Here is a 22,888-nt window from a genome sequence, read left to right on the forward strand (position 1 = left end):
GCCACAGGCAACACGTGCCATAAATTACCATCATCTGGAGAAGGCAGGCTGCCCTTTTCCTCTTCACTGGGTGCAAGGAAAATTTGGTGATAAGAAGCCAGCTTTGGTTTTGCATCCACCCCAAAACCTTCCAAACAGCTGTGACAAAGGGGAAAAAAGGAAAAAAAAGGAGGGCAGGTAAGGAAATCAGACTTAGAACAAATTGAGAACAGTGGAAGAGCTACAGGTGTTTCTGCACATCCAGTCGTATCTGATTTATTTAGTAGATGAGTATTTTCAGGTCTGGAGCTTATAGCAGTCATGTAATACCAGAGAATTTTCAGCAAGTGGGAACTTAACAACTGCCAGTCTGGTTTTCAAAGGCAAGGAGTAGTCATCATGACCCTGTAGATCACTCCCTTGTATGTGCCTTATCCCTGCACTTTACTGCACTTGTATCTACCATTCACCCCAATTAAATAGAACACTGGGCTGTCCAGTCTGCATCCAGCCTTCTTGCACCTCCCCTGGGCATCTTGTACTTTGTCTCTTTACTCTGAATTCCTTTGCTAGAGGTATCTGCCACTATGTGGAAAGCAGTGTCTTGCTGTACGCTATGCTTTATCCATGGCGCTAAGTGTATAGCACAAAAAAGCTATAAACTTGGCACCATGGATACTATTAGCATGTAGATGGAATTATTGAGAACATCACCATGGCCAAGAGCACTTCTGCTTTGGGACAGGGGTTGTGCCACAATCTACCCAGTCAGGAGGTAAAAGACACAAGGAAATTCAGTACAGCAATAATACTTCAAAAAATGAAACATGCTTGCTTAAGGTATCCAGACAATGGGGACTTTCTCACAGAACTGCTGTCAATAACAGCATATATAGCCACTAGTAACACAAAATTCTTTCAAGTCTTAACAGGCCCTACTATCTGGGACAATCAAATCCTTGGGTATGCAAAGTTGCCATTTTTATTTCTGATTTTCTTTAAAATACCACAAAATACCACAGTTCTGATTCTCTGGATTTGCTATGTTTAGCTTTTGGATAACATAAACCCTTCTGTACTTTAGTTAAAAAAAAAAAAATTGTGCTCTTACTCCATAAAAACAATCCTCACCCCATCTCAACGGGTTTGGCCTGGAAATTATTATCTGACTGGACTAAGAACATCCAGAAAATATCTCAGGAAGTGCAACTCATTTCTGGTGTGATACTGTATTAATGGATTCAATTCAGATCATCAAATGAGTACAGAAGGTTATCGTTGAAACAAGAAACATTAAAGTGAAAAATGCGCTTGCCAATATTTGCTTTTTCTCACAAAACTAAGCTTCCAAGGTAACTCCCCGGCTTACATTAGCAAGAGTGCATCTGTTATATCAACATCTGTAAGAACAGCAAGCAGTGGGTATGGATGTTCTAGCCCTACCCAATGGCAGAGGGCAAACCTTCCAATGTCAGAACAACTAAAATGTTGCAGCTCAGATACAAGTAAAAATAACAGAAAGATCACAAGATCCGTTCACACTTCTGTGTATGTTTTAAATGTAGCTACACACAAATGACTGCTGGATCAGAAAAAAACATCTCACTGAATTATCCCATGCAGATGTCTCGGAGAATGGCCACCTACATGATTTGGGAGTGATCCTAGCCCAAATCCCAGGAAGACTGCCAGATCCTCATTTTCCTGATGGGCTTGTGAGCCAGCTCCATTGAAATCAGTTCAAGCTTGTTAACTGCAGTTACTACTCTGAAGTGAGTAGGCTGCTGGAAATGCTGGATCCAGCTCAATCTCAGCTTCTAGTGATTCCCCAGACTGGATATTGCCTAAGTTGTGTGACATCTCCTCCTCTGCACTCACTTTCATAGGTATAGCACAAAGATATAAGGAAACATAATAAGATGAACATCTGTACCTGCCCGAATTCAGTTGGCAAAGGCAGTACATCAGGCAGATGACAAAATTACTATTTGAGTTGTAAGTTGCAAAAATAATGTCCCACTGCTCTTGCAGAACAATGAGAGTATTCAGGACATTAAACTGTTCAGGCAGTGATTGTTGTGGTCTGGATAAGCAATATAGGATGGCTCTGTTTAAGCAACTGTACAGGGCACTGAGGAAAAATTCCTTTTGAGAAACAGAGCTTTCTAAGACCTGTGAAAACACAAAACAGCAGTTTAGTTGGCTTGCTCAAAGAACTTTCTCCCCAAGGATCCACTCCTCCCACTTCATTTAAGCAGTTGGAAACTTACTTCAGCAAAATTCCCCTGAAGTACCTGTTACATAAAAATTCCATTTTTCTCTATTTCTGCTGAAGTCCCCATAATTGTGGAAGAGATTAATTTATCCCAGTTTAGCAATGTGTACATAGCCAACAGACAATGTCACAAAAGAGTTAACTATCTTTTCTTTATGCTGCACCATCTCTCTCCAATTATAATTTACAGCTGTTATGTTCTCATGCAAAAAAACAGGAATATCACCAAATGGATGACAGCCATCTTCTTCAGAATTGCAGTATCATTACCTCAGTGTAAAAAACCAGCTTGTTACAGCATGTTGATAAAAGTTGGGGAGAAAAAACGTGACTCACACACATAATCTGTTTGGCAATGAAGATCAGGATTTGCTTGGGGTCAGCCACAAACATTCTGCTGCTCAGTTTCTCAACCAGCTTCTGAACAAAATAAGCAATATTCATCATGGATAGGGGTGCAGCTGATTCTGAAGTACTATGAGGATCACTGCTTGCTGGAGAGGATATAAAAAGGTTGATTATTCCATAACAAGAGGAAATGAAAAAAAAAAAAAAGAAAAGTGAAATGTGAGTTTACCAGAGCTGAGAAGGAACAGTCTCATGCCATAATATATCAGAGCTGGGACATGTCTAAGAAGACTCCAGGTATAGCAGAAACACCTTACTCAGACTGGAAATGACAGCTCCATCTAGAGGATGGAACCAATCTCACCAAAATGCTGTAATGAAGAACTGATTTAACTAACGACTTAGAAAGGAGAGCAGTAAGATCTAAGTTAATGGGGCTGTTTCCAGAAGTTAAACCTAGGTTTCTTTCTATATATTCCCTTTCTAATATTCAGAATCTCCTCTCAAAAAGAAAAGAAGGAAGATGCTCTCCAGAAAAATTATAAAATTACAATAATTTATGCCAACTGGCTTGCAGCAAGATAGAATGGACAGTGGAGCCTGCTGAGCTGGACTGTCCTTCCTAGCTATTGCTTCCAAACCTTTCTAAAAATTACACCTACATGCTAAATATCAGTTAGCATGATATTTCAACAATAATTAAACAATCTGATTCTCACCACTCACCTCTTGATCTCAATTTCCCCTCGCCTTGGCTGGTAACCTGAAAGACATCCATAGCAGACAGGAGAACTTTGGTCTGAAAAAGTCTCCTCTGCTCACTGGTAGCATCTTCTGGAGAAGCCTATACAGTGATGGCACACATGTTAGTACAGCAGGAAAACAGGAAATCTGACTCAACTTCACTTTCAGCATGAGTGCATATGTGGACAACTACTGGACAACAGATGAGATGGCAGAACTTCATTCCCAGCTGGAAAACAAGGAAATCTTACATAGGACTACACCATCTAACTGATAGCCTGCACAGTCACCCTCTGCACACTGAACAGAAACAAGCTTTGTAAAGGGCCAGAATTTGGCTCACAGGTGGTTCCCAAAAGGTTTTGTGCTCGGGGACATTGAGCTCCAGTACCAGCCCCAGGGTTCAGACAGTCAGAAATCCAAACTCTATTTTAACTGTACCAAAGCTTAGGATAGTATATATAAACCTTTAGGGAGCTGGTGCTCCACAAGATTTAACTCATTACAATTGCAGTCAAGCTTATGTTCATTACTATTCATATTACTAAGCTAAGTCTGCATCAGAACTCACACCTGGGACACCTGGACTATTGATAATTTGGAGCTGAATCCTAAATTTTTCATTTTCCCCTTTCTTCAGACTACTCTAATTCTCTAGAGTGCTTTGAGTGGTTGAAATCTATAATCAGACTCAGCTGCTACAGCTTGTATTAATCTGTACTTACAGTAGAGGCAGGGGTTTTTGTTTATTTGAGAACTGAGATTTTGTTATCTTAAAAATCAGTACACAGGATGCTCCATGTGACATTGTCTGCTCTCAACAAATTCAAGCAGGTATTACTAAGCAGGAATTACTAAGGAAAAGGATTTTTTTTTTCACACCTCTCTTCAATATTAAACATTGTCTGAAAAATATCTTTTCTGTTTTCTGGGGACAGCATTTTCTTAGTTCACATTAATGCAGAGGAATTAGAGAAGTCCTTTCATTTTGTCACTGTTAGCACTTTTGTTACTAGGTCTCTAGAAGGATATGTCCTGTCCTTCCACCCCCAGTGCAAGGTAGAACAGCAAAGCCTGCTGATGAGATAAACCTCAAGAAGCAGCTCAAGGGGATGTCCTTGTTTGTTTGCTGGGATGTTGAGAAGACTGTCCATCAGGACGACTCGCACAAAATCCCACACTTGTTTCTTGGCAGGGTGTGGCAGGAGTGGGAGAGAGGAGGGATCAGTACAGCCTTTCCCTTCGGCAATGGCGGGACCATCAGGAGTCAAAAGGCCTTCAGACCCACCCTGTGAAAGCAGATAGCAATACGTTGTCATTCAGTCTACTGTAAATTGATTTTTTTTCTCCTAGGGACCCATCTCTGGTCTGAAGGGCTTATGCTGCCTCCTGTGCACATACCTTGGGTGGTCCTGAATGAAAAGCAAGCATAGCCAAAGTTTTCAAGAAGTCAGGACAGTGCCACACGGGGTCCTGTGTATAACTGTGATAGATCAAGCTCAGAAACTCGATAACATTGCTTGGATAGGCAATCGCCCAGGAGGCTTCTGCATCTGCAATAGGCTGAACAGACAAATGTGCATCTGGTCAAGGCAGCATTCCTCTCATTCATAAAAGCTTATCTTTGTTCCTCTTTAGGTATTCCTAAGCAAACATGACACAGCCACAAAAGTCAGACAAGGCACCAGTAGCCAACCCCCACATTGCAGACTGAAGATACAACCAACCAGAAAGGTGGCATATCGTCATCAAGAATGAAAAAATTGAGTACTGTTGTGGGCAAGATCTGTCTCTGGTCTCTCTCAAACATGAGCCCATCACATCCTGTGCTACATAACCAGGGCAGTAGTAGTTGTGGCCCTTGGCAGTCCCTGCCCAGTATTGCCCTGTGAGGGCAGAGCAGGACTCGAGATTACAGGCAAAGGCTGCCACCAGCGCCTGCACACCTGGGCTCTTTATTCAGCCACTCACACTGCACTGTCCTTGCAAGCAAACACTTACCTTGTCCACAGTGAATCTAATCATTTCCAGCAGTAACACAGCTGCCTCTGCACACAACCCAAATTTGAGGACATTCTCTCTAGAGTGGTGCTGCAAGATCCACTGCAACATAGACTCAAGATCTTTCTACAGAGGAGGAAAGAGATTTCATTAAGAGATGGGAATTGTGTATGATACATCAAGAACAATTCCTGCTCTCTCTACATCAGAACAAAACCAACATGTGTCTACATCCAGCAGCTCCTTCCTCTCCTATTAAATTTGTAACATTTAACATCTGCATGAACAAGGTTGTTCTGAACATAAATTTTCTTAAATAAAAGTTAACTAACTTAATTTTAAAAATATGAATAGTTTTTATTATTACAAAACCCAAGTAGGGTTAACATGCCAGAGAATCCTCTCATGGAAAAGGGCAAAAAATGTCAAAATAGTAATGTAATAGCAGCTTTAGGTGCTTGTCTGCTATTTTTTTTATAATACCTTGACTGCTTCAGGTGGTTCAGACTGTGGAGTTGCCAGAAAGAGCTCTGCCACAACTAAGTAGATCTCAGGGACATGAACATGATCAGTTAGACATCTTTGCAATACAGAAAATCCAAAAATCAAGAAGTAGCTATTGTCAGGCACTGGAGGATGACCTTTTAAATTATCTTTAAAGGAAAAGAAAAGGAAAGTGTCTAAAAATAAATGTCATATTAGCAGAAGGATTACTGACACAACTTTATCCTCATTTGTCTCTGTCCCAGAACACTCAGTAGCCTGCTGGGCTGCAGTATCAACAGTTTAAAAAACACCCCCAGACTAACAGATTACAATTTTTCCCACTATCATCTTTGTTAAAGGGTTTTTTCCTTGAATTATTTTTCATCCTTTCTCTTCCCTTTTTCAGAACCCCAGGTCTAATTATCAAAAAGCAGGCTGAACCAATTTTTAAAAAACAAAAGGTTTCAGAGCACAAGTTGACATCTGAACACCTTACAGGCTTATCAAGTAGCCTAATTTTGTGCAACACAAAAAGGCCCATCTCCCTGCAGATTCTAATTAGAATTGCTAATTACCTGCAAGGAAGAAGTAATACTTCCTACTATTCAGCACAGAAATGCTGAAGTACCAGGACAAGTTTGCCCTAGAAATTTAAACTCTAGGTCTACTGAGATCAGTGGGAATTCTGCTATCATGTACACAGAGATCTTCTATCACTGAGCTGGATCAAGGCAGTGTTTTGGGAATGTTAAACCAACACATACCCATTAGAATATTCAATCCTGCAGAGCTGTTTTCCAGCCAACGCCCAGCCACTACCCCCTCCTTGAATTTGTTCAGCAGCAAACGATTGTGGAGGAAGCACAGAAGCAATTTGATTCCCAGGACAACTGTGCTGAAGTGCAGGTAGCTCTGTGTGAACAGCAGAAACCAGTCTGGCCCCAGTGCCAAAAACGTCTTTTCTTTTTCCCTAGGACAAACAGGTAAAGGAAAACACATGGAAGGAAACATGATGGAAGACAAAGGAGATATTATTTTAAATTATCTTAAAGTGATTTAGAACCTCATGTTTCTCTAGGAAAAAAATCTCATTAAAGGTCTACCTTTAGAGAATCACAAAGATGTAACAACAAGCTCATCCACGCAGCTGAAGTCATTCAATTCCTGCTACATCTAACTTTGTATTACTGTCAGGCAAAACAGTTCATTAATATGAAGCCCCTTCTGAGAGTGTGTATCAATAAATGAGGCAAACTATATCACAGACCAGTTCTTTCAAGCTATGATATTCAAAATTCTGGCTTAAATTTTTAAGTCCAAGATCTACTATCTAATGAAAATGCACAATTACAGCTCCCAGCACTATGAAATCTGCCTTTCAGTTATGAAAGGTAGAATTATAATAATGGTATTCTCATGGTTACAATAGAGTGATGCAAGTAATCCCACATTAGATTGACTTGATTTTCAGAGACAGATGGGATTTCTTCAGCCCCTGCTATGCAGAAGAAGCATTAATATCAAGTTCCCCCTTCACCATGTTTTCTGAAAAAATAAGACTTTTTCCAGAATGAGTATCAGATGTGTCATCTGACCATACAGCTGTGTGAATGTCAAATAAATCACTGACAAAAAAGTCTCTCTGAATGCAATCTGCTCTTACTTAGTATTTGATAAAATTCAAATACTATCAGTGTGTTTAGTCCTGGTTAACATCAGGAAGATGAAAAACCTGGGACACAGAGACACTTAACTTCCTAATGGTTCTACTTACTCAGAGGACAGGTGAAGTTTGTCTGAGCGTATTACATCTAACAGCATCTTCAGTAGCTGGTTTCGAAGACAGATTGTCTTTCCAGATGTTTGGTTTAAGGCTACGAATATCAGAAAGAAATAAAGAGTAAAGAAGAGACAAAAGATGTTCCATTGCTTTGATGAACAATTTTGTTTGCACCCAGTTAGCCCTGTAGAAGTACTCATATCTGGTTTTTGCAGAGTAAAAAGATGCAGACATCAAATTTTAGACATAAGGATTTCTGCTAACATAAGAAACAACCACTGCTTACATTGCCTAAGTCCTCTCTTTAGAGTTATTTAAAACTCATTCAGACTGCATGTTGAACAATATCTCAGAGGAAGCAATTTCAGGTTAACTAGAGAGGGAAATGTATACAGGCAATCTGACTTGTACTGCCTAGCTGAGATGTCTATATACAAACTGCAGTTACCACTGTCACCTTAATATGATCTGTTGTTTAGAGGTGAAATAACAAAAAAGCCTCAACTGAAAGATCCCATTGAAAGGGCCAAGTGACTGGATGTTCCTCCACGTGAACCTGACAAATACACAGCTACTTTAAGAGGTGCAGAGCTCCACGTTATTATTTGCTACACCTGTAAGTGTAGTAAAGTCTTCACAGAAAATCCAGGATGCCCATTGAAATTTTATTCCTTGTAGCAGCCCAGTAGGTTGGTTTGGGGGCAATTTCAATTTAATGTCCTTCCTCTCTGTGTATATCTGAAATCCAGCATTGTGTTGGCTCTGGAGAATACAGCAAAAGTACTGCTGGTTTATTAGCAGAGAGAGAACAAAGAGTCACCTCAGGGCAGCCTGTCCCTCTCCATATGAAGAAATTTGAATTTTGCCTCTTCCTGCCACAGGAGGCAGAAGCACTAATGTTGCAATTAGAGTTCATCAGGTCCTGGGGAGGGAAATACTGTAGTTAAACTATCACAACACATACCCCAGAGGCAGCCCCTCACCTTCAGTGGGTCTCTCAGCCTCACTATCCAGGTAAAACTGATTTTCATCCACAGAAGAAGGTTTCAAGGTGTAAACAAGGAACAGTCCAATCCTTGCAGAGAAAGAGTGAAGCAGTTGTGGTCAACAGAAATATATTAATTTACTTACTTGGAGATTATAGGCAAAGCTGCATACTGGTTAATTGACTTAACAACCACCATTAGAAATTCTAGCCACTTCAGAAACAGGATGAAAACTTTATAAAGTAGGAAGTAAATTAAAAGGTCACAGAATGTGCTGTGTTGAAAGGCACCCACAAGGATCATCAAAGCCCAACTCCTGGCCCTCAGCAGGATACCCCAAGAGTCACACCTATGCCTGAGAGTATTGTCCAAACACTGCTTATCTGTCAGCCTTGGTGCTGTCACCACATCCCTGGGGACCCTGTTCCAGTGCCTGACCACCTTCTGGGGGAAGAACCTTTTTCTGATATCCAGTCTAAATCTCTCCTGACAACTTCAGGCCATTCCCTCAGGTCCTGTCACTGGTCACCACAGAGAATTAGATCAGTGCCTGCCCCTCCTCTTCCCCTCAGTAGGAAGCTGTAACTGCAGTGAGGTCTGCACTCAGTCTCTTCTCCAGGCTAAACAGACTAAGTGAACTCAGATACTTCTCATCTGGCTTCCCCTCAAGGCTCTTCGTGGCCCTTCTTTGTATGCTCTCTAATAGCTTATCTTTCTTATATTGTGATGGCTGAAACTATCGACAAATCAAAGTAAAATATATTCTGCTATGAAAATATTTTCTCTATCTACTTTAAAGGTTTTTCACCAAGAGGAAAGGAACTGAGTAAAGCATTCAGTTTATATGAAAGATTCTGAGCAGCCTGTGGCATTCTAATATCACTGTTATCACCACTTGGTTTCCAAGCATACAGAGGAGAACAGAGAAACCTTAGCAGGTTCACTGTGAGGAGGACTGGCACCCTTTTTACACCCATAATTTGCTTCGACACATTACCTGGTTCTAAGGATAGAAAGATTAATGTGATATATACACATTTAGTGAAAGTGCACAATCTCCTCCTGCCCACAAGAGGGATATTTCTTAAGGGACAGAACACCAGTTGTTCTGCAGGAATAGCCCACACAGCAATTCCCTCTAGAAGTCCAAATCTGGGACCAGCAGAAACTCCAGTACCTCTCAGTGCTGCTGAGAGCCTGTTACAGTCTCTGCAGTCCTGGAGTTAGAAGGACACGGACAGAGTGCTGTCTCTGTCCACTCTCAGCACTCATGGGCATGAAAACAAATCATATTACCATGGACTAACAAAAAAAGATTATTTAAGAAAAAATACTCATTCACACTCCTTACAACACAACAAATTTGACACACTAAATCCACAACTCTCACCTGTCTCACCAGCTATATGAAAAAAGAACAGACTAATTCCTACAAGCCCAGGGTAGGAATATAGATATAGATAACATATATCCAGGAGCACACAGTCACAAAAGAGCTGGAAAACACCAAGTTCATGTATTAGATTACTCCTTAAACTTAACTAATAGTTAACTATTAGAGGTACTTATACTCTTCAACAGAGCAAAAGGCAGAGTCCACTGATTTGACATGCCACTCTGCTTTTACATTTTATTAAAAACAGAGCTTTCATCTGTGCAGTGCATTTCCCTGAGAATTAGGTGCCTGAAGACAGCACTATGTGGACCTTCCTCAGTTGATATGTTGCAGGTTGATACAATTAGGCTGGGAATATAAAATGAAGCAGTGCTTGCATTCTATGAAGAGCAAACAAGGATTTAAATGCTATGCTTCATGAAATCCTGACTAACACAACTGATTGAAATTCAGGAACAAAAAGGATTGTTACTGGGATATAAGCCAAACCACTAGGATTAGGTACACAGTTCTTTGGGACTAGACTGTAATACTGTAGTGATACTTTAGGGACAAGGCTTTAATGAAACCAAATATTAAGTACATATTTGAGTAATCCCAGTCATACCTACAGAACTGTCTGTGCCACCATTATAACAGGAATCACCCAATTCACCTTCACACAAATATAAAGTTGGAGTGAATGAAAAGTTTTTCACCAGGGGATCCTGCAGTTGCCAAAGACCTGGTGTTCTGCCAAAGACAATGTGGGGGAAGCTCTACTGTCGAGCTCTCTCCAGCTCTAGCAGGAGTATAGCTCATCTGAAATTTGAGGAAAGCCATAGACCTTGAGGGTTACCTGAGAACATCCCTTGTGTTAAAGTATCCTTGCAAGAGATGGGACAAAATAGTGCAGGCCACAGTGATCTTGGAGCTGCTGATTTCAGGATCATTGAAAAGGAAAACAAGCTTGGGCACCATTTGCACCTGGTAGGCAATTGCAATATTCTGACCTGCATCTCTGTAAAAAAAGCACAGGGACTATTAAAAGCTTCTACTGGAACTGACCAAATTTGCAGAGTTTTAGCAAAAAGGATTCTCAGATTGACTGATACTTTGCACTTTTGGCTTCTAATATTGTCTTTATAACATTTCAAACACTGTTAGACAAATTGAGCATGTGTCAGTGATGGAGATCAGAAGACTACTTTGTGTGTTCTACTCTTCTCTGAGAAATTTCTCTTCCCCAGAAACTGCTGCATTCCAACAAGTTCGAGGAAACATTATTGCATTTTCAAGCAGCGAGTTGGTAGCAAAAAATGCTATTCCTGTAAAACTTAGCAAGGGGCAAAAGACAGCTCTGCACAGAGCTTTCTGCTACCAAAAAGCAGGAATCTATCTTTACTCAGTCTCTCTGCCATGCTTTGTCTCTTTAGATACATTTAGCTCCAGTCCAGATGATTAAGAATATTGATAAGAGGGTTGTGTTTTCATTTTAAAACAACTTCAATAATATATTTTAAAAAATTATTTCATAGTCAATTCAAACATTAAGATTTCCCCCCCCAGCAGATATTTAAACTTGCATTGTACAGCAGTTGTTCCACATGAACCAGATAACCAGATATCTTTTCCCAGACTGGCCCTGATCAATCATTAATTCCAGGCTTGAAAGAGCAATACTGGAATGATTCAGTGAATTCACAGGAATCCTCTGATTCCAACTGGGATTAGACCCTTCATATCCACCACAGAGTTCCATCTTCAGGTTACAGATGAGTTTGTCCCACAGGTTTCTGATTCAAACACAAGTTTATACCTGGAAGACTGCAAGATCTCCACAAGATGGGAAAGAAGAACAAGGTCAAGATTTTCTGGTGCTTTCATCCAAAGCTGAAAGACAAAGGAAAGCAGAGGTTTTACTGCTCTGCTGAGCTGTGAGAACAGTAGCTGCATCAGAGAAAAAGTTAAAACCAGTTTAGGGAGGAGATCATAAACTTTCAGTGTTTCTGTAATGCAGCCTGCAGGCACTGGGAAGTCCCTGCTAGTGCAAGGAACTGTAGCTCCAGTTCTAGCCCTGAGGAGCAGACCCCCTAGGAGGGTTCCTGCAAACCTGGGGGGCCCACAGTCTGATAATGCACAATACGCAAATATTGGATCCAGGAGATGCTATGAACAAACCAAATCTTGTACTATAAAGGCATCTTTAATACAGCCAAAGCCACAGAGTAACATGAACCGTTTTACCTCAAAGTTGCAGAGAACATACTGGAATGCACTATAATTCTTGATGACGGAAGACTCAAAGCCCAGCTCAGCTGTGCCCACTAGGGAGAACATTAACTGTAAAATCCTGTTGTTTAGCAGCTGAGTTTTTCTCTTCAAAAGATAGCTCAGCAACTGAAAAGAGAAGACTGAGTAAGTACCTGCCAAGTATAAATCTGTATTTAATTCAAGACCAACATATACTTTAATCAGATGTAGCAGTCATGCATGCATGCATTTTGCATAAGCATCATGAAGAAAATGAAGATTTCAGTCCAGACATAAAATTTTGTGCAGAAAGTGTAAGGATGAATTTTTGAAGGAGCTTGGCAATTCTGTAGCATTGAACAGGGGGAAAATATATGTCATATTATGTTGAATGTAATTTTTAAAAAGCAACAGACAAATATAACTGTAAATAACCATGGTAGGTGTCCTATGCTAGTCTTCATGGATGCATTGTTAATTGCTTACAAATGGTGCTAATTTTAAAAATATTAATTTTTACCTCCTCAATTGAAAAACATTTGTGAAACATTGCAAGTTTCTCAGCTGAGGCTACCTTTGATTATCCAACAATTTCCCCACACTGTGAGAAGAATGTTCAGAAAAACATTACATTTTGAACAGGTTGGGAAGAATAGAAATTAATTGGAAAATACATATCAAGACACATTTATTACTTGACTGTTAAAAAAAGCTTCACTCCATTGCAATATAATGATCAATTACATGGAGAGAACACTGTTTAGCAAAAAATTAAAAGGAACAGCTTTTACACAATATAAAGACAGGCATTGACCTACAAGAAAGGATTGGGCAAGCAATATCTAAGTAGGATAAATATATTCATATAAATTGCGATCAATTTATGAACAATTTGCATGTTGGGAAAATGGAACGTTTATAATAAATCATTAATGAAACCCTAATGTTAAGGGTCTTGTTTGGAACCTTCTATATTAAAGTCTTCTCTGTTCCTTCAGAGTTCTCTGCTTCACGTACACAGCACAAAGTAAATTATACTAAACTGAAACTTCATACTTGAGCTTCAATCCATCCAATATTACATATTTAGATTTTACACACAACAAGCATCTGCATATTTACATCTGCATAGCTTTCAGGTTTAAAGATTAATTTGGGACAGACCTAATCAATGCAATTCAGGCAGGACTTATTTATATCAGCACAATTCCTCATACACAGTGAAGACTGAGCCATAGGAATTCATTGTCAGCCCTACACTGGGCAGTCCGTAAAGAGGAGTCTTAGGCTGTATGAGCCAAGGGGAGGAAGAAAAGCTGCCTGAGAAGTGGTCTTCTGTGTGTGGGATCAAGTGTGTTGGTAAAAGGTGAAGAGCGTGTCAGTCACAAATCTGCTGCACTGGCTTATTTAGTTTGTTAAATCATGTCTGACCAAGAGGTATCTGTCCTCACGTTTCCTTCAGCAGAAAACTGTTACAGAGGTTCCCAGGGACTGTAAGCACAGGAGATAGAGCACTATCCTACATCCCCCTCCTAACTTATTAAGTTCCAACCACAAGTGGCTATAGTCAGGATATGTTTGGTTCATTCCCATTGATAGATTTGGAGATAAATATCTACAAGAGAAAGACTATAACCAGAATGAACAAAAGTTTGTCTACCTGGTACCCATGGATGTGCCTCATCAGTTTTCCACTCAAGGGGCTACTGCTGAGGATGGAGTTCAGGACTTTGACAGCTGCATACATGGTGTGGTCATCACGGGCCATAGCAATGAGACCCAGGAGAATGGCAGGGCCTCCAATGAAGTTCAGGCTGGTAGCTGCTGGGGAGGACTGGAACACTCTTACCCCTAGGAAATTGCAGTGTTACTCTTTCAGGTTGTTACACAGACAATCTATTATTGGACAGAATATAGCTCCACTCTTAAAAGAATATTAAACGTTAAGACAAGTGCATTTACCATATTGGCCCACAGCAACTGACCCAATAGTCCGCAAGGAACCTGAGAGGTGTCCAGCAATATTCTTAGCTAGGAATATTGGAGTTGAACTGTCCCGAGAATTGATCCCAATCTAAAACAGATAAAAGGCACTTTAGGAAAAACTTTGGTAGTATCGGAGACACTAAAAAAAATGCATGCTCTAATACTTTAGATTATTTAAATAATTGTAAACTATGAAAACTGTCTTTTTTCATGAAAAAGTTGATTGTAAGGACAAATATTCACCCACCAATAACATCCCACAATGCCACTACTTTCACATATCAATAGACCTGGTATTAGCAAGAATGTTACAATAGCATGTGAAAAGTCCTTGTGAAGGCATTAAGAAAACACAGACAAACAAATTATCATAAAACCTGAAAAATATGGCTTCTGTTCCTGTTTCAAAAAAATGTTTTTCACATTGTGCTCACACTGTCCAATTTATTCCTCTCCATAGGAGAGGAATAAAAAATAAAAGGAAGGAGGAAATAAAAAATAAAAGGAAAGGAATAAAAAGTTAACCTATGAGTAGAACAAAGTTAAGGAATGGAAAAAAGTTAAAAAAAGATATATCTCTGAAGGTACACAGGCAAGACAAAGTCAGAAATTTGGCTCTAGGAAACTGATTAGAAGCCACAGAAAACTTGTTTAAGAAAGGGAAATTTGTGACCTCTTTGGCAATCAGCCGACCATCCACTTCATTGTAAGAGCTCTTTATATCTTGGACTGTAGTGAGAGATGAGCACACGGCATTGATTCCAAAAGAAATCTTATCTTCTGCCACCAGAGGTGCGATGATATGATCACTGCACTGGTCCTCACCTAAAACAAGAAAGACTGTGAATGTTGGAAGGAAGTTCACTGTTCAATATGCAAAACAGGAGAGAGGCAGGTGAAAAATAACTGGAGGAAACTGATCTTTAGGAAATAATTTTACTTTGTCGTAACTATAATCAGGAAAAAGCATCCATCCTTTGCAACATAGGCCATGGCAGCTCGCATCACCAGTGCTTGGCTGTGTGCTCCGATAACCGCTTTGCCTTGATTCTATATCCTCTCATAACATCTCACGAAGCTCAGAAATGTCCAGAATAAACCTCTCTCTGTCCACACAATATAAACAAACTTTCTGGACATAGAAAACATTTCAGAGGCCTTCTGTGTTTCTGGGAACTTCATTGGGGTACTCAAAGCAAAGATTTGTGTGGAAGGAGAGCAGAGGCAAAAGTTCAGAGCTGCCAACTCACATTTGGCAAGCTTCTTAAAAGTACCAGGCTCAGCAGTTTAGTACTAAATTCTCTTATGTATTTCTTTAAAGAATTTTCTATTCCTTCTCACACTTGGAAAAACTACGTGTATTTTTCTTAAAAAAAAGGTCAAGTTGTGTTCTTGACAGTTTTATAGATTGGGAAAACAGCTGACTTACAAAACTGCTTACTAGTGCTGGTAACACAGCCCTTTTAGGCAAAAAATTGGTTCACAAACCACATGAAGATTAATTATAAATAAAATGCCTCAAGACTCTGTCACCATTTCCCTTCCAGCAGGACTTGGTCTGCAGACTAAGCCTCTGTACAACTGCAGCTGATTAGCAAGAAGCAATGAGATAGTGGGGAGACAAGACACAACACTGCCAAAAATTCCCACTGCTGTTTGCAACGAGGTCATAAATCCATTTTAATGAAAAAAAAAACCCTAACTGTAGTATTTGGGGGGATTGTGTAAAGCTTTTTTTAAGTCAAAATTTCTATTTGCCGAAGTTCCTTTGGGTGTTTTGATGGAAATAGGGAGAGTGAGATCATTTCACAATTAGGAGATCACATCTTGTATGTTGCTCAGTGATCTCCCTTAAACAGGGGAGAGTCACATGGCCACAACCTATGATTAGTACTGAAGTCCATCTGGGAAGAGCTATGCAGAAGACTTCATAAAGACTCAATGATTCAAAAAATCAAATAATTCTGACTTACAGAGGTAATGTTTTTATTTCAGAGCTATACTTTGACACCATTTCTCTCTCAACAACCCCTTCCCACACTTGACTTGCAGCTTTTTGTGTGGATTGACAGCATTCTGTCTAAAGGAGTACTCTCAGCCAGTCTTTTTACATTCTTTTAGGCTAAAGCATGACCAAGAAAGATTATTTTGCTATTTTCAAATGAGAAATGACCATCCCATTTCATCCCAAGCTCTAGCACAGAGGGGAATGCACTACTTGTTGAACAAACAATAATCAATAACTGAAATGTTTTGTCTGTCTGTTTAATAATTGAAGCTAACAGCATACTTTAGTTAAAAAGCTTCTTCATTAAATTGAACATAATTTACTCCCCTGCCCCTGTCTCCCATTCTGCAGGCATTTGCAGTTAAACTCCATACTTCTCTTTCTGCCTTTTTTTTTTTCTCCTGTTAGTACCGTTAATGCAGAATGTCTCAGTTAAAGCTTCTGTTTTAATGTCTGTCCAACAGAAATCACAATCTTGCAACTCAGGACATGTTGTCCCTCTTTACTCTTCATCTCTCTCTGCTGCTTGATTCCTACCCTTCTTTCCAATTCACAGTATGTTACAAGATCCTCGTGTATCCTACTACAATCTTGTACAACATCCAGTAATGCAGTTTTTCAGACTTTTAGAGTGATCTCTAGACACAGTTGGAACACTAACAGAAGAATACAAGAATAAAAATAACACTGCCCTGACAAACAAATAGTGGTGGGTATGAGAATTGCCACATACCTTGAAGCTGTATTGCTTGGAAGTTGCTACAATACTGAGGACCAAGCTTAATAATAACTTCTATGGTTTGCACAGAAATGGCTTCTTCAAACAAGTATGTAGGACCAAGGCGCCAGGTCAAGGAGGACTTCTGTTTCCAAATCCGAGGAGTAGCGATGTACCCATAGACATCAATAAAGGAAGAGGGCTCCATGGAAACACAGCTACCAGGTAAAGGCTGCAGATACTGCATCTGTAACAGAGGAAGAGTTCACTGAGGGGATCCAATGCACCTCAGGGTGCCCTGGAGTCTTGTTTCTGCAAGGTACTGCCTGCCACCTCTTTGCTCATTGAAGTCTCAGCTGTGCAACACAATTATATTGGGCCTGGCTGAGCTGGGGCTCCTTTTCCCACAGCAGCCCTCACAGTGCTGTGCTCTGCACTGGGACCTACAAAGGGGTTGACAACACACCTGAGTTCTGGCTATTACTGAGCAGAGCTGGCAGCTTCAGCATCAGCTCTCCAACACTCCCCTCATCAAGGGGCTGGCTGTGGGCAAGATCCTGGAAGGGCACACAACTAGGCCAGCTGACCCAAAGTAACAACAGAGATAGTCCATACCATATAACATCAACACAGGCATAAAAGCTAAGGAAAGGAGAAGGAAGGGAGGGAATTCGTGATTTACAGTGCTTGCCTCCTACAGCAACTGCTCCATGTGCTGAAGCGCTGCTTCCCAGGAAGTGGCTCAACAGCACTCACTGATTTGAAGTAGAAAATAAACCGATTTATTTTTTTTCTCTTTGCTTGTGCACATGAAAACTCACTTCTGCTTTAATAAACTCCCTTATCTCAACTTATTAGTCATTTTCCACCTTATTTTCTCTCCTCTGTCCAGCTGGGAAGGGGAGTGATACAGCTGCTTGGTGGGCACCTGGCATCCAGCCAAGGTCAACCCACCACAACAATTATAAACTACTGTTCAGAAATTGGACTTTAAGAAGTACTCTATACATAAGCATTTTGAATGTTTAAGCCTAATTTTTGTTCCAAAAACACAATCAAAAGAATTTTAAGTATTGGCAAAGAAAAACCCTGCCTTGACTTCAAACATATTTTTCCTTTCCTAACTTCATAATCCTGACAGTGACATTCAACACAGAAAGACAAGTTACAGTTACTTTGTACTGGCATAAATGGAGAATAAGCAGTTTTTGAAGAGTGTAGATTGTCCAATTGCATCAGTAAATTTCAGTGGAGCTAACATTGTTTAGGAAACATTTATTTGTTTAGGGCCATTTATTTTTGGTACCAAAATAATGATTTGGCCTCCTAAACTGAGTCTATTATTTTATTTAACTGTAGAGAGCTTTAACAGAAAGTAGTTGGATTTTTTTTGGTAGAGAGAAACTATAGTGTACTTTGGGGCTTAGCCCTGTTTTTAACAAATTGTTGTTAGGATGGGAGACTCCAAGCATTCATTTACTGGTCTCTGACTACTGAGATTTAGAAAACAGGGATGGTCAATATTAAGAGGCAGGAGCTGACACTTCAGTGAATAAATATTAGACTTGATGCAGCACAGTAACACATCCCACTCCAGCTCCACCAACTAAAAATTGCCTTTGGTATTGTTAACAAACCTTGTCCATTTCTAATTTCTTAGGCAATCTCTTCTTCACTGTACATATCAAGAGGCAATCTCTTCACTGTACATATCAGATCAAGATGACATTAAGTCAGTGAACCCAACATTGTGACAATCTTTTGTTTACTAAAGGATTATTTTATTTATATAAGCTCTTTCACTGAATGTTAAACACACTTGTTGTGAATTCTTGCAATGTTTAGGCCTAGTTTTATTGATGACTTTCAGTCTCATTTGAAGAAAGTCAAATTAAATTAAATTTTCATTCTTGAAATGGATATAGGTCCCAAAAGACATTTATAAGACAGATGATTTTTCTCAAGTATGGGAAAGAGAATATTTGGAATTAAACAGGTTGTGTTTACAGGGGAAAAATAAAACACACAAGTGAGCTTTGCACGTGCTGAGATTGAATTAAAATATGGGAACAAAAAGAAGGAGACCAAGGTTGCAAGTTTCAATTCATAAAAGGATTCTACTCAAAAACCAAAAATCCACCACACCAACCAGAGATATAATAGAAAGAACAGGCTGCATTTTCTACACTGCATTCAAAATCCAAAAATCAGATCTCTGAAATAGTATGAGACTAACTGCAAATCCAGGAGCATGATGATATTAATAACAGAAACCAGGGGCTATTCTCATTTATCTCATAGATTATGAACCCTTCAGGTACATTTGGATTACTTTTGCCTGCTATTTCATCCAACCTGAGAACTGACTGCTGTGCAACAAAAATCACAAGAAATTGCATATTAGGGGAGATACCAGTACACCAATATTAGCAATGAACTCATGAACTGATATCATCTCACACACTGAACAACTAACCCAGAGGAACACTTATCTGTTCCTGAGTGCTTAGTGTGCTAGTGAGGAAAAAGACCACTGCCTGATTGTGCAAAGAGTGCAAGAGAAAGAGGACAGCTTGAAATGTGACCAAATAAGATGCTTGAGGAAATTCCTCCCACCTTTGGATTCTTGCAAAGAGCTGACCAGTCACAGCAGCTTATTTTGCTGTGACCTTTCCACTTTTCAAGAACTTTCTTGAAAAGAAAGAGTGGAGACTCTCTGCGTAACTCATCACCTTTGCAGGTTTTAGCCTAAAACCAAGTCCTCCTTGATTTAGGACTCTCTGGCCACACCTTGATATGAAGTACTTTTTAGAGCTGGCAACCTCTGCAGATCTTGGGCTTAAACTGATAGATCCTCTGAATCACTAGTAAACTCAGAAAATTTTGACCTAAGGGTACAACTGAATTTCAGCAACATAACCCTGAGCTACCTGCAAGTTAGGTACCCCTGACTCTAGAGAAGCATCACCACACAAATTGCCCTGGTTTATCTACATGCTGAGGGGGAGAGGAGAGCTATTTCAAAGCATCAGTATAAGCTGAGAACATACTTCTGAAAAGCAGCAGAAGTACACCCTGTTTTGTACAGATTTCTGACTCCACTCACACCGAGCACAGTGGCAGGTGTTACATGTGTGAATCACCATGCTTTGAGTTTCTCAGATAATTACTGAGAAGTCATTGTAGGTGTGCTGGGAGATGAAAATAAAAAGCAATGCAAGTTAAAAGTCAGGCACAAGATCTATGCAGAGAGCCTTTACCTTTGCGGAGCCAAGCATCTGACCATTTATATAAACAGACACAACGCAGCTCTTCTTTGCTTCCTTAGCAACTGTCACTGTGAGATGATGCCACTGGCCAGTGACGAGAAGTTTGCCACAGCCAAACTTGACTTGCCCTGGAAATGGGGAGGGATTTAGAACCTCACCCTCAGGTTCCATAATATCTGTAACAGCAAAAAAAGGGGAAAAGTCAACAGAAAGTTTCTCATCTTCACCTGCCTTTGGAACACAAGTTACAAATGTGACAGAAAAAACATGACACTCTGTGGGTAGAGTGTGATTTGATGCTATTACGTCTAATGTCTTAAAAACACTGCCCAAGGTCTGTTATCAGGACCTACAACTTGCATAGCTCTCAAGATCCCTCCAGTATATGTCTCACCCTCCCAAATAACACCTGCTATCTGCCTTGATGCTGCAAAACTACCCTGAACTAGGACAAACCCAACATATTCACTAAGAGGAGAAGCACTCAGTGTATTTACAGAGTTAGCTGACACAGAGAAAAAATTCCTAGCAGATCCATGAGATGATAAAAGTCTCCATATTAATTTGTAGCTTTTATGAAAAAAGGCAAGCTGGAATTTTTATTATTCTCTAAGGCAATCAGAGCACTCACACAATGTCAGCTGTGCATGAAAAAGTCCCAGCTACTATTTCCACTCCATTTCCAACCTCCTCTGAAATATTCAATCACATTTACATTTGAAGTACCCACTCTACTCAATAAGGAAAAGGGGATAAATATCAACAGGGAATAATATTAACAGACTGGCATAATAGAAAACATTCTGAAAGCAAGGAGAGAAAATGAGTTGTTTCATTGGGAAGCTGGACCACTCCCCAAATCCTCAGTCCTACTCTCCAAGCCTGCTTAGTGTCACACAGAGCTGACTGGTTCATGCCCAGTCTCCACAACCGCACACCACAATATAAGTGACACTTGAAAATTTTCCACTGAATATTGCAGTAATTCACAATGCCTACAGCAAACTTAAAAATTAAACATGGGCAACAATTACAATCATGACTGGATTCAAGAAGAAAACTGAAGAGAAACCTCATTAATATCCTGGGTACTTCAAAGAAGAGGAAATTTATTAATGAAAAATTCCAGATAACAAGAGGACACAGCACTGCAACTTGACAGAAAAGAGCCTTACCAAGTGGCTGGAATTCCACTTCTTCTGTAGAAATGACCAAAGAAAGGTCCTGTGGCAAGAAGCTTACAGAAAAGCAAACAAATTCTTGCTCTGTTCTTGACATGTGCCTCACAATGGTAAGGAAGCGAAGTGGGTGGCTGTGGTGCATCAAATCAAACTTGCTAACCAGGAACCAGCAGGACAGTGTCAGGCCACTTGAGGGAGGGAACGTTCTGCTGCCTGTAGATAGGAACAAAAGAAGTATTAAGGAAGTTTTCTTTTCTTGTGCAGCCATTAGCAAACTGCTTTCTGTTTCATTCTTCCATACCATGGAAGAACCAACATTAGATTATGGGGTTTAACTTCTATTCTGTTGGACTTCGTTGCCTGTATTCAATATCACAGAGATTGCACATATGATCTGTGCACATGTATAAATGACATAAAGCTGACTGATGAGAAATGAGCACTAGATCTCCATGCTGTGGAGCAGATGAATTAGCAGTCTCTGAGCCAGCAACAAGTTCTCAAATTTCACAAAAATTCAGGAAGCTAAAGGTACAACCATTTCCCAGTTCACCCAATAGAGGATTTTGTTGTATAGGAGAATTCCATTAAGGGACAGTTCCTATTCCTTCCATAGAAGATTACCCTAAAATCTGGTGGCTCTTACTCATTAAGACTGTTTTCTTAGAAGCCTGCTTTAAATTTGTATTGCTAATATTAATTCATCACACTACGAAGCTGCATCCAATTCCCCATTTTGCTGAGCACTACAAGTTCTACAGTTCAGAGCTGGTCTGGGACACAGAGATAGAAGTGTTTTGGAGCACACAGCCTATGTGCTGCCCTTTCTTACAGCTGCTGAATGTTTTCACTGGGGCTGAGAACTCAGTGCTCCTAGCAAGCTGTAGGTGAGTCACAGCACTTACCCATGCCAGTCCCTCCTGAGACAGATTGGTCTGCACTGGATCCCATGACAGTGGCCAAGGTAGGGAGGTATAAACACCTATAAAAAAGCAAGCAAGAACCCATCATCAGAAACAGAACCTGAGGGTCACCAGTGACTTCTGGTATTGCAGAATCATGGTGGCAAGGCAGAGAGCAGGCTGTCAGCAATAAGACAGTAACAAAATATATTGGCAACATTGCTGCATGGAAGGCAGCCATAGGGTACCATAGATTAAGAAGAAGAGAGAAGTGAATGGTTACTGTGTTCAGAGTAAGGGTTTGGAGACCCCAGAGCAGCTAAAAGCAACAGCAGCAATACCCATAGCCTTCCATGGACATGTCAAACTCCACAAACGACGGAGCTAAAGCAGTGCTGTGCAGCTGGAAGTTCCGAGGGGATGTCATGGAGATAAGACTCATGGCAGTCTGGAGTGCCAGTGCAGATCCCTTAGACAGCCAAGGAGAGGTCCTGACAGGCACAACAGTCTGAGGATCAGATTTACTGTTCACCACACTCTCTTCTGAACCTGAAAGATTAACATAGTGCCTAACCAGATCAGTGTCTGCAAGTCTTT

The 22,888-nt window shown here is 40.2% G+C and overlaps 1 protein-coding gene across 1 annotated transcript in view; it reads right to left on the reverse strand.

Annotated features, from left to right (window-relative positions):
* The window catches only part of WDFY4 (WDFY family member 4), a 113,464-nt gene that overhangs the window by 66,044 nt on the left and 24,532 nt on the right, over nt 1-22,888 (reverse strand). Inside the window, exons 15-36 of the mRNA XM_053948975.1 lie at nt 22,633-22,840; nt 22,295-22,371; nt 21,384-21,602; nt 20,200-20,384; nt 16,955-17,186; nt 14,887-15,038; nt 14,190-14,301; nt 13,888-14,078; nt 12,222-12,374; nt 11,794-11,867; nt 10,834-10,995; nt 8,597-8,688; nt 7,608-7,707; nt 6,598-6,803; nt 5,831-6,000; nt 5,348-5,473; nt 4,748-4,909; nt 4,438-4,635; nt 3,325-3,446; nt 2,591-2,744; nt 1,913-2,151; nt 29-138 (exon numbers count right to left, since the gene is read on the reverse strand). Of these exons, the coding sequence (XP_053804950.1) occupies nt 29-138; nt 1,913-2,151; nt 2,591-2,744; nt 3,325-3,446; nt 4,438-4,635; nt 4,748-4,909; nt 5,348-5,473; nt 5,831-6,000; nt 6,598-6,803; nt 7,608-7,707; nt 8,597-8,688; nt 10,834-10,995; nt 11,794-11,867; nt 12,222-12,374; nt 13,888-14,078; nt 14,190-14,301; nt 14,887-15,038; nt 16,955-17,186; nt 20,200-20,384; nt 21,384-21,602; nt 22,295-22,371; nt 22,633-22,840 (3,444 nt within the window). The remainder of the gene's footprint in view (nt 1-28; nt 139-1,912; nt 2,152-2,590; nt 2,745-3,324; nt 3,447-4,437; nt 4,636-4,747; nt 4,910-5,347; nt 5,474-5,830; nt 6,001-6,597; nt 6,804-7,607; nt 7,708-8,596; nt 8,689-10,833; nt 10,996-11,793; nt 11,868-12,221; nt 12,375-13,887; nt 14,079-14,189; nt 14,302-14,886; nt 15,039-16,954; nt 17,187-20,199; nt 20,385-21,383; nt 21,603-22,294; nt 22,372-22,632; nt 22,841-22,888) is intronic.

This window comes from Vidua chalybeata, chromosome 8 (genome assembly GCF_026979565.1).
Source record: "Vidua chalybeata isolate OUT-0048 chromosome 8, bVidCha1 merged haplotype, whole genome shotgun sequence".
Classification (NCBI taxonomy): Eukaryota; Metazoa; Chordata; class Aves; order Passeriformes; family Viduidae; genus Vidua; species Vidua chalybeata.